The 12,539-nt window shown below is 43.8% G+C and overlaps 1 protein-coding gene across 1 annotated transcript in view; it reads right to left on the bottom strand.

Moving 5' to 3' along the window:
- Positions 1–1,932: 1,932 nt before the first annotated feature.
- GFRA2 (GDNF family receptor alpha 2) overlaps positions 1,933–12,539 on the bottom strand; it is a 111,314-nt gene continuing 100,707 nt past the window's right edge. Inside the window, exon 9 of the mRNA XM_068274707.1 lies at positions 1,933–5,284. Coding sequence (XP_068130808.1) covers positions 5,162–5,284 — 123 coding nt within the window. The 3' untranslated portion in view covers positions 1,933–5,161. The remainder of the gene's footprint in view (positions 5,285–12,539) is intronic.

Below are 12,539 nucleotides of genomic sequence, written 5' to 3'. Positions count from 1 at the left end.
GGGTCGTGGGCTGTGCGGCTAGGAAAACGGTGCGTGTACCATTTTTGAGGCAATTCCGCCTCAATGGAAGGTATAGGAAAATTGTCGAACACATTAAAAAAGTGCATTAAGGCGTTTGCGTTCGTGTTTTTAAGAATAAATACATTGTATTTATTCTTTTCCAGGTCAAAGATTTCACTTCCTGACTTGAGTCAGGGAGGGAATTACAAAACCGCTCTGGAAAAAACGCTTAGAAAACCGCTAAGCACAAAATGGAATCGCCCACCCAAGTTTCGGGGATCAAAAAAAAATATGCCTCAAAAACCGCCCAACGCACACGGATACGCGAACGGAAAGCAATGTGAACAAGGCCTGAGACTCTGTTCCCACTTGAGTGGAGAACAGAAATGTTTTTGTCCGTTCTCTGCTCATGCCTAAATGGACTGTGAATGGCTCTTATTTTATAAATAGGAGCTGTTCACACTTGGATCTATTGCGGCAAGCGGGCCGCACTTCTGTGCAGGCTGTGATAATCCCGGGCATGTGGATGCGTTCACCGTATAGCTTATAGGAGTAACGCATCTGCCCCGGGCTCCAGCCAGACCACAGCGGACCATCAGAGCGGACACTGCACTGTCCACTCCCGCTGGCCATACGTGATCCGACACAAGTGGGAACTGAGCCTCACTAGGTTAAACTCTGACTGGTGAAAGTGTGCTCTATGCTTTGTTACTATAGGACCTGTACACATACTCACTGCTGATTTTCACATAAGGGGCCATATGCAATTCACTTTTTCACCTGAGTTTTCTCCAAGGAGAAATTTTTTTATCTTTGATTTATAATAACTTTTTAGCACTTTGCAATTGTAAAAGTACCAAAAAGTAAGTGACAAAGTACTATCAAAATTATTTTGAGTATTTGTTTGCTTGCCGGTTGTTGAAAAAGCATTTTATTTACAAGTTAGAAAATGTCACCCAGGTCAAAACTCAGGTGAAAAGGTGAATTACATATGGGCCATGGTGTGCACTCTATGATTAGTAGATATGAATTCAACATAGTAAGTTTTTGGCACTGGCTTCTGATAAGCACAGTAGGGGTAAAGCAATTATTGATACTGTGCTATTTCAGATTTGTGACTTGGGGGTGTATGCAATAAACTGCGTTAAAGAGATACTGAAGCGGAAAAAAAATTGTGATATAATGATTGGTATGTGTAGTACAGCTAAGAAATAATACATTAGGAGCAGAGACATACGTCTAATATTGTTTCCAGAACTGGAAGAGTTAAGAAACTCCAGTTGTTATCTATGCAAAAGAACCATTGAGCTCTATGACTCTATGACTGGCTCTGTCTTCTGAAGCTTGTCATCTCATCTGTCAGTCATTGTATCTTCTTTTTCTCTGCAGAGAAGGGTTCAAAAGTTCACTGGCCTGCTCTGTAAAATCATTTAGAATCCTGAGTAGTGTGTAAACTGCAAATATTAGAGAATGATGCAATGTTATAAAAAAAAACTATATAACTGAAAATAAAAATATGAGAATATTTTCTTTGCTACTAATGTTCTAGTAATTATCCGTACTACACAACCAATTCATTATATCATAATTTTTTTTCGCTTCAGTGTCTATTTTGTCTCTTGCATTATTACATGTGTAAAGTCTGAATAGAGCAGAATGCCATACATTACATGCAATGCGTTACGCTCTACTCATCGTGCGTAAGAATTTACACATAGAATTATGCTCTGCACCCCCTGGTCTCTGTTTCTGTGCATCTCCATCTAATCACCTAACTCTAGCCAATATCCCAACACTAAATCCCCTTTGTGACAGCCAACCTTCCCCTCCCCCCAACACTAGATTGAAACCTAACCTTAACCATCCCCAACAATAACCTGTCCCTGGCACACTAACCCCCCCCCCCCCCCAAAAAAAAAAGTTAAAGTGGACATGAGCCCTTGCAGAGGACAGAAGGAAACATACAGAAATGCATCCTGCATGTATTTGGAGAGTTACTCCTGTCTATTACCTCCTCATCTGTGACTAATCACAAGCATAATTTGATCTCTCAGCTGTGTCAGCTGGCTGCCACGGCAGAGCAGCTAATTTGTAAGCATAGGATGTTAACCCTATGTCTGCTTCCATAAAAGCAGGGAATAAACACACTGCAGATTTATTGAAGGATTTGTATTTGTATTTGAATTTGTATCAGTTGTTACAAATAAATGTTTTTTTCTTTAAGAGTTATTATGCTGTTGCTTATATTTTAGAGCAGAGAGGAAGTTCTGAGTTCAGGCCCACTTTAACTGCTTCTTGGCACCTGAACCAAGCCTTCTAAGCTTATCAACTAATGTTAAATAGGCATGGTCAATGAGATACAAAACAATTCTGAGTTGATGCACAATGTTGCAAATATATGCAGCTTAAAAATGTACCAATAGATTTCCACCCTTGCAGGATTTGATTGGTTCATTTTGTATCTGCATACAAAACGTGTATAATCCTGCATCAACTCGGAACTATTTGCACCTTATTGGCCATCCCTATTGCTTATCTAAGTCATTCCATATCCCTGGAATGAACCCTCCTAATCTCTGCAACTAACGTTAACCGATAACCCCAGCCAATACTCAGCGTGCATTGTCTGCTTTGGTTCCAATATCCCAAGTTAGTTATCAGACACCCAAACCAAGCCCTGTATACTGGTGGGTTTTGTAGGTTTGCTCTAAATCCATCTGCATCATTCCCTGACCTCCTGTCTGGATGAGGCATTCTGTTCGGAAAAACATGCAGGGATAATATCAAGCTGAGCACAGTCAATTTGATTTTTAGTGCTGGTAAGTTCTTGACAAAGGGTTTCAGCACAAATAAAAACACAAGTAAAAACTCCACCCAAACTACTACCGTAATTACACAGGTGAAATACAATACAGTATGAAAGTTCTTACTAAGAGATTTCTAACTCTGTCCATCCATTGCTGTGGTTCGGACACTCTGCAACTGTGAGATGCAGCTTGGGCAAATCTCCTCAGCACCATGTGCTGTAGCATGTTATAGTGAATGTGTGGTCACTGCAATCCCTGACCATATCTTTCTCCTATCCATTATATCCTCACTCAGATAAACCTATGGGACTGATGCATCAGACTTCTTTAGTACCTTTTATGCTGGGAATACACGGCTTGATTCTGGCGCTCGATTTTGCGCCCGATCGTTTTGCCTGCTCGATTCTCTTGTCTTCCGCTCATTTTTCTTATCTTTTTACAATTCACTTCAATGATGAATCGATCAAACGGTGATCAGTCATGTCGGAAATTATCTATCGAGCCAGCTTAATGGCTCAAAATCGAGCCGTGTATTCCCAGCATAACATCTGCTGACTTCAGTTTATCTCATGATTCTCTAACATTGAACACTCATAAGTTTTGAGTTAAGATTGTTCTTAATTATGTGCATAAATTAACATAGATGGCCAAAGTTGCACATAAGTGAGGCCTCCTTTCCACGGACTGTTGAGCTGTGTGCTCAGCAAGCAGTTACCAGGCAGAAGTAAGCATTTATCATGCAGCAACGAGCAGTTACTAGGCAGCAGTGGGCAGTTGAGAGAGTTTGAGAAGCATTAACTGCTTACTTCTGCCTGGTAACTGCTTGCTGAGCACACAGTTCAACAGTTTGTGGAAAGGAGGCCTAAGGGAACCTGAGGGGAGAGGGATATGGAGGCTGCCATATTTATTTCCTTTCAAACAATTCAAGTTGACTGGCTGTCCCTCTGATCCTGTGTCTCTACTACTTTTAGCCATAGACCCTGAACAGGCATGTAGATCAGGCACTCTGACTCAAGGCTGACTGAATTAGCCATATGCTTGTTTCAGGGTTTTGACAATTGATCAACAGGGCTGCCAGGCAATTGGTATTATTTAAAAGGAAATAAATATGGCAGTCTCCATATCACTCTCACCATGGGGTAACTTTAAGACCTTCCTGATGTTCACCGAGAGTGCACAGCCAAGCTGTGCTGTTATGCAAAATAAACTTTTTCTCTTCTCAGATTTGTTTTTGTTTTGTTTTTTTTGTGTTTACAGCAACTACATTTTATTATAAAAAGCATGGGGGTTCCTGCTGAAGCTACACTCACCCTGCCCACTTGGTATACAGGCTAATAACAAGCTGAGAGAGAGACTGGTACACTCACTGAGTCACTTTCTGCTCCTAACCAGCTCCAATGCCTGGGAGGCAGTAGTGGCATAGCTTTGACGGGGGAACCCCCATGCTTTTTTTTTATTTCCTTTTCAAGTAGGTGAGCATCTTGGAAGGCTTCTGCTCTTTGATAAGTGAGCCAGTATGCTCAGGCATTCACATAAGTGGCAGCACCAAATAACAAGCAATGAGGAGTGTTATCGCAAGTGAGATAAATGGAACATTAACATAGTGTGAATCAAGCGTTCAGTAAGATAAGGTAAACAGCTGTTCTTTATGCACTGTTTATGGCTTTCTTACTGATCTTTAGTGCATCATCTCCTAATGTCTGAATAAAATCCAGCTTGATCACACAGGCATTGGATGAGCTTCTGCAGTGGCGTAGCTAAGAAGCCGTGGGCCCCAGTGCAAGTTTAGCATTGGGGCCCCCCAAGCATGCTATAGATAACAATTGATACAAAACACCAAAAACCAATTAAGGACAACCACAGTGTCAGAGGTGCAAGAAGGGAATGGAAAACCGTGTGTTAATGATCACTACTATTTAAATCAACTATAGTAGTGAATATTATCAGCACAGGACCAATAAAGAGCTAATACTGTGTTTGAGGGGTGGGCCCCTCAGGGATCCTCTAGCCCAAGGGCCCCGATGCAGTCGCTACCTCTGCACCCCCTATTGCTACGCCACTGAGCTTCTGCTTCCAGCGCCTGTGTAAACGTAGCCATAAAACGAACCTGAACGTACACATTTTATTTTCTATTTAGATTTAGACATATATTAAACACACAATGGCCCCCCCAGCTCCCCTTCTATATTTATATACAGGAGGCTTTCCCACTAGAGAGCCAAGTAGTCTTGTCTTCAGTCCTGCCTGCCTCCATTTTGTCATAGCTTCTTTAGCTTTGCACTCCATTGTGGAGGGTTTTGTCAGTCTGTGTCACCATCAGGGATAAGAAGAGCTCTGTGTCCGTTCGGTTTCTGTCAGAATAAGGTAGAAAGACAGAGAATGACGGCAGTGAAGAAAAGGCTGGCCTGGTGGCAAGAAGTCCCAGAGGGTTCCTCATAAATCCTTAAGTCTGGTGACAGGTCTGTGTTCAGCTGTGACTGCAGAAATAAAGAACAGATGGTGTAAGGAGACAGCAGAAATATATAACATAGGGCAAGCTAAACCAGAGCCACATATACAGTTTTTTATGCAAGGTAAGAGGGAAACAGTTCAGAACAATAATTGCTGTTACAGTTTAAATATGAGGATCACAGATACCTCTTATCAGGGCTGCTCAAATCCGGATCCGGGAGACATCCAGATAGTTCTATCCGGATATCTCCCAGTTACCTGTGCGGGGTGGGCGGTGGGGTCAATCTTACCTGTCTGACGTCTTCTTCGATCCTTCCCTCGGCGTCTCCCACGATGCGGTCCTTCCGGGTTGAAGGAGGAAGTGTTTGTAATCATGTGACGCGCGTGGAGCGCATCGTGGGAGGCGCCCGAGGGACGGACGAAGAAGACGTCAGACAGGTAAGATTGACTCCCCCCCGCCAACCCCGCACAGGTTTACTGGGAGATATCTGGATAGCAACTATCCGGGTATCTCCCGGATCCGGATTTGAGCAGCCCTACCTCTTATTAAAGTGGATCTGAACTCAGAACTCCTCTCTGCTCTAAAAGATACACAACAGCATCCTCTCTAAGCAAAAAACATGTATTTGTTAGAGCTGATACAAATCCTAAAATAAATCTGCACTGATTCTACTTCCTGATTCATGGAAGCAGACATATTGTTTACAGCCTGTGCTTTCAAATGGGCTTATCTACTGTACTTATCTGCCATAGGCAGTCATGTGACACAGGGGGGAGATCATATTACAACTAGTGATTAGACACAAATGAGGGGGAATTACACAGACTAAACTCTTTAAATACATACAGGGTGCATTTCTGTTATGTTTTCCTTGTGTCCTGTGCAAGAATTCAGGTCCACTTTCAAGGTAAATGCCCATTCCTGATAGATAATATAGATATGAGGCCTGGTGTCCACCAAAGGCGTATGTATGGTTATGCCGCCAGTCAGTTCGTCGCAGGGTAAGCCAAATTCCTGGAGGCGTAAAACACTTTTTCCCCTCCCCCCCAGTTATACCAATTTTGAGGGAGGGCTTTGCCGTAACCGTGATTTACCCTTGCGCGGGGCACACACTACAGCACTACTGCTATAGAGACACCCAACTCAGGCGCCACGGACCTGGTGCCAAGCGCCAAAACCACCTATTTTGCACTAGAGCGCTTTCAGATGCTATTCTAAAAGAGTTTTGGCTAATGAAAACCAACGGCGCAAAGGGAAATCGCTGTACAAAATGCTAGCAACAATGCTGAGCAACTGCAGCAACGATTAGCGGTCTTTAGTGGACCCCAAGCCTGAGGGTACATCATTAAACTCCTATTTCAAATAAATCTGTTGTTAAAGAGGAACTTTAACCAAGGATAGAACTTCATTCCAATCAGTAGCTGATACCCTTTTTAAATTTTTTTACCTTTTCTCATATACATCATTGGAGGGGAGGGGGGTCTGTATGGCTGATATTGAGGTGAAACCCCTCCTACAGTGTGATGTCATGACCATGGTCCTGACAGTTTGCTGTCTGTGAACCTCGTTGCTTTGTGCTTTTTCCAACAGCCAAGCAAGGAATATCTCTCCATGTACATAGAACTCTCAGTAAACAAACATGCAGCAGAGATCACCTGACAGGACTAAAGATGTCCACGCCGGTGATACATTGTAGACTGTATATCAGGGAGAGGAAAGATTTTACAAATGGCAAAAACTGACTAAATATAATAAATGAATACGGTAAATAGAATCCATTTTATGCATTATGGTTTTTTTCACTACAGTTTCTTTTTAAATGTCCACATATCCAAGTCACATTGTTGTAACAATAATCCTTAACTCGTTGTGGTCAAGCCCAGAGTTATGGCCCCTGTAATGGTACCTGGTAGCAGCAGGTGTTTTTCTACAGGGCCAGCGCCATTCACAAGTACTCCAGCTGCTCCCTCTGGCTCCAGCGCCTCTTTTTAGACAGCTCCTCCATTAAGATGATTGGAAGGCCGAGCAAAAAGCAATTTGTAGCTGGCCAGGATCACTCTTTAGCAGCCACAGGGTGCAGCGGGAGTGCTTGTAAACAGAGCAGGCGACAAATGCTGAGTGCTGCTAGCCTCTCGCGCTACAGAGGAACTCTTTCTGCTATCAGGTACTGTGACACGCAAAAGGGACACCAGGGAGCTGAAGAAGGTTCAATTAAGGTTTTCTATAACCCTTTTACTCTTGAAAGGAATCCTGAGGTGAAGATCAACTGATGAGATGAACTATTTTATCTATCCTCCTACTCAGTGGCGTAGCTAGAGACCCCATGGCCCCATAGCAAAACTTTCATGGCCCTCAAATGTAGGCACTCTTTAGCTATGCCACCTGCCTCTACCCTATGGATATGAGTAAACTGGCAATTTAAATTCTCGTGCAATTTACACACTGCACATACAGTAGTTCATGGGCACTACAGGGTGGAGGAACACAAGAAAGTTAATAGTGAAAGCATCGAGTACCACTTGGGCCCCCTCTGCTCCAGGGCCCCATAGCAGCTGCCATGGCTATTGCTACAACCCTGCTCCTACTACTAAAAATGTTTTTTATTTGAATTCCAAAGTTTTATTTTCTTTTTAGAAGCTAAAAAAGTAGATTTAATGTTGCCTAGTCTAAATATGACTAAGGCTTTGTTCACACTACAAATCGCTAAACGCAAACGCTGAGCGTTTTTCTGGAGTTTTCCTCAATAGTATTTTGAGTATTTTTTAACTGTATGGGATAGCGTTTTTCTGCGTTTTCCAGTGTTTTGCGTTTAGCGATTTTACTGCACGTGTGTCGCTCTCCCATACAGGAAATGGCCACTAGGAAACAGAGGTGTTTTATGGGTAAACTGCAGTGTTTCATGGGTAATCTGCAATATTAACTGAGTAAAAGCGCAGGAAAAATGCTGATTATTGTGAACAGCCCAGCGGTTCTGGGGCGATTTTCAAGCGCTCCTATCTTTAACATTGAAGCGCTAATCGCTCAAAATCGCTCAGAATTGTTGCAGGTTACGCGTTTGCGTTTTAGCTAATCGCTGAAAAACGCTAAACGCTTAAATGAGAACAGCCACATATACTTAACATTGACCAAGCGCTTTTCAAAACACTAGCGATTTCCAGCGATGCTGAAATCGCCTGAAAAGCGCTCTAGTGTGAATGAGGCCTGAAACAGTCTTTCGGTCTCTCAAAAGCTAAAATATATGAACTATTCTATCCCCTGCAGTCAGAAGCTGTTCTCTTCCAGGCAAGAGTTTTATGTCTATAATTCCAGGCTGCTTATGCCCCTCTAGTTATCTAGCTTTAGTTATCTAGCCCCTCTAGCTCTAGTTATGCCCCTGCTCCCTGCAGTAGAGTGAGGAGGTGACTTAACATCAGCACGGTTGGGGGAGTTGGGGTGTTGGGGAGGGGGGATTCCAATAAAATGTCACTGGGGGGTAGGATTTGCCCATAATTTACACTACACCCCTGTACAGATACTGTGTGTACTGTTCTCCTGTTGTGTTTGGTACTCCTTACTGAGATTTATAAATGCATTTTGGAACTTACTAAAGGTTCATTGATCAGGCAATGTAGCAAAACTACCAGGATTTGTTTCTTAAATTTAAAAATATAAAGAGCATCGGGAAATTTGGGCGCAGGGTGAAGCTGAAAAATGGCTCACCCTGCTATTGCGAATTTCCTGATAGCGTTAATTACTATTCCCCCTCCAGGCCGCCATGTACTCAGGGGTAAGATGCAAATCGACTACCAGCTATTGCTTTTTTTTCCCTAATTTGGGCTTTACCTTTTGCCGGTACCCAAATTTCCCTCTGAGCACCGGTATAGCCGTAATTCACATTACAGCCTAAGGCAGTCCCCAGCGGGGTCCAAATGTCTGGCACCCTTTTTACCTGTCTTGTAGATGAACTGCTGGAAAAGCGAATTACATATATTTGAGCAACCCTAATAGCTATAACCATTCTAAAAAAAAATGATGGTTGAGCTGCCAAGCTGACTGGTTCTCTTTACGTTAAACGAGCTGTCAGCTGTCACATCATACAAACGGTAGAGGCTACTATGTATGGAGTCTTGGTGGCTTATTTGGCCTGACAATGCATCCAGAACGAAACAGGGCATATCCGCATTACTGATCCATTACTGAGGTTTTTGGAGTACTTCATTACCATAGAAACTAGTCAACCTGACACATCTGTCTGACGCTGACTAAAATATGAGTAACCATTATCATTAAACATGTCACAGAGTGCGGACGAGAAGATGTCACCAGGAAGAGCGTGTCAGAATCTGCTTTACCCCCTCAAAGTGTGACCTGCTGTGTGACTGAGCAGCGCAGACGGCAGAGTGAGTCACACAAAACTGCCTGATACAAACTGAGCAGATAATGCAGTGAGGGGTGAGGAGGATATCTGGCGGGAATAAAGACTGTAGGACAAGTAACAGGGACGTCAGAATGGACCAGATTACACACACTGGGCATAGTAATTATAACATAGGAGATGTTATGTGGCCTGAAAACATAAATTATAGAACAGGGATTTATGACACTGAGGCCCGGTTCACATTAGTGTTTTTTTGCGGAACGTAACTGTACAAAAGGAAGGGATGTGAAAGGATCCAATGTTAACCTATTGGACCGTTCACATGCGTCCGTTGGTACGGATACGTTCCTTATGTTCCGTTCCCCGGACCTAAAAAATGCTGCAGGCCCTAATTTTCCAGACCATTCTGTCCAGCTGAACGGAACCGGACAAAAAATGCTGCAGCATTGGGGTAGTGGTAAACGGAATGTTTCTTCACACGAGTGAAGAAACGGACCGTTCTACAAGGATGGGGGATGGATGGAGGATGTGGGGACGCAAACCTGAGCAGCGGGAGGGTGAGTGAGGGTGCAGCAGCCGGACTGGTGGGTGAAGGAGGGTAAAATACATTCCATCTTCTTCCGCGTCATGTGACTACATGTAGTCATGGCGGAAGAAGAGGAAGCCTCTACCGCCGGCTTCAAAAGAGCATTAGGTATGTTTTCAATGGCAAACTGAGTGAAAACTTATCAGATCGATCGTTGATCAGATCTGTTTTCACTTTCCATTTGGCAGTGTGCACAGAGCCACCCGGATCCGGTGAAGCGGAGACTGGATCCGCTCACCGGATCCATTTGGCTCAAAACGCTAATGTAAACACCATATTGCAATGAACACGTCTCATAAGTTCTGTACACACGCTAGACCGCGGTCATCGGAAAACGAGCGATCGCCGATGGCAGAGCCGGGACAAGTTCCTCCAGCACACAAGGCTGAGACAGCAAAGTGCGCCCCTCCATCTCTCCCACCCCAGCCGTCACACACTGATTGCTATTAGACTAAGAAGCGCCACAGGGCCCCCAACCTCCCCAACACCTTAATATCTAGTTATCTGGCTTGCAGTCACTGCCATGTATTCCTTTTTCTTATTTCTCTCTGCTTCAAACACAATAGGGGAATGATAGCTGAGTGATTAGTGCGCCCTTCCTACACTGCGCCCCGAGGCTGGAGCCTCTCTCGCCTCTGATCTATACAAGCCGAATACTAGAGGGAACTGCACAAAGGAGAAGGATGTCTGCAATCCCACAGGAATGGCAGATTAAGTAAGCAAGCTGCAGCTACACATATGGGGGGGGGGGTGGCAGGAGACACGGAGAGGGAGTGGAGGCATGTGGGGGGAGCCAGGCTCAGATAGAAACATGGGGGGGGGGGACAGGAGGACACAGGAGATAACATGGGGGACATAGGAGAACACATGGGGAATTGGGGATGCAGGAGGACAAATTGGGGAGACATGGAGGAGACATGGGGCACAGGAGGACATATGAGGGAGACATGTGGGACAGAGGAGGATACATGGGAATACAGGAGGACGCATGGGGAGAGATGGAGGACACCATTTGGAGAAAACATGTACAAGACGCTCCTGGAATATGCAAGCACCAGGTTTAGCGTATATTTTTTTCCCTGGTGTTTGCCCTCTAAACCTCGGTGCGTCTTTTATTTTCCGGAGCGTCTTATATGGCAGAAAATACGGTAAACACATTTTTCAGTTGTAAAATACATAAATTACATAGATCTGTACATGAGACTTGAAAGAGGGAAAAATTAGGAAAAAAGAGGGACAGAGGGATTCGTTTCCCAAAGCGGGACTGCACTTCCAAAACATGGACAGTTGGGAACAAATGCAGAGCTAGTAGGCTATGGCCAGTGGCATAGCAATAGGGGTTGCAGAGTAAGCGACTGCATCGGGGCCCTTGGGTCAGAAGGGCCCTCACTCAAGCGCAGTTTTAGCTTACTATTAGCCCTGTGCTGGTCTATCAGTTCTATAGATGCTTTAAATAGTAGTAGTAATCATTAACAGTTTCCCATCCTCTACTTGCACCTCTGACACTGTATTGTCTTTGGCAGGTTTTGGCGCGCCGTATCAATTTTTATGTAGAGTACAGAATGGGAGCTGGAATGACAAAATTAAGGTAAGAAAGTGCAATCCGAACTGCAAAGTACAAAATAGGGATATGGAATACACGACAGAAAAGGAAGAGAATGAGGGTACATATCCCACAGTGAGGGTAACATAATGACAGCGCAAGGGAACTCTACACTCTACACAGAGGGAGCACAAAGGTTGCCTGAAGGAACCAACAACACAAAATGAGGGCATGCAATAACACATAATGAATGAGTATGAAAGGTCACAAAACAGAGAACAGAGATATACCACTCATAATGGCTGAACAGCACAATGCCCCATACAAGAGAAAAAATACAGAACAAAGAAATAAAAACAGAGCGGGAGCCACACTGACAATAGAGTAATTTACAGAAAAAGGGCACAGACTACATGGACTGTGGTTACATGACAAAGAGGGTTCTCAAATTCACATAATGCATATATGTAACTTCAAAAATGAATATCAAGAGTTCTGGGGGCATAACTACAGCATGCTGGGTACATTAATAAAATACAAAAGCCATTGCCATCATTTCTCTAGCTATCTGATATCAGAACCATTTTGTTTCCCCATAGTAACCAATCAGATATTTACAGCACAGTATATCAAACCTGTAAATGTTTTTACTGTTACCTAAAGTGCATCTCCGCTGTAAATCCCAGAGTGGAAAAGAGCCAGAATGACACTTACTATGACTGCTCCCCCTCATTAAGCAGCAGGGATGCATTATGGCAGCTCTGGAGTGCAGCATACTGTGGCTGGCACTGCAC

Source organism: Hyperolius riggenbachi, chromosome 3 (assembly GCF_040937935.1).
Source record: "Hyperolius riggenbachi isolate aHypRig1 chromosome 3, aHypRig1.pri, whole genome shotgun sequence".
Classification (NCBI taxonomy): domain Eukaryota; kingdom Metazoa; phylum Chordata; class Amphibia; order Anura; family Hyperoliidae; genus Hyperolius; species Hyperolius riggenbachi.
This window is presented reverse-complemented; position numbering and strand designations above follow the sequence as displayed.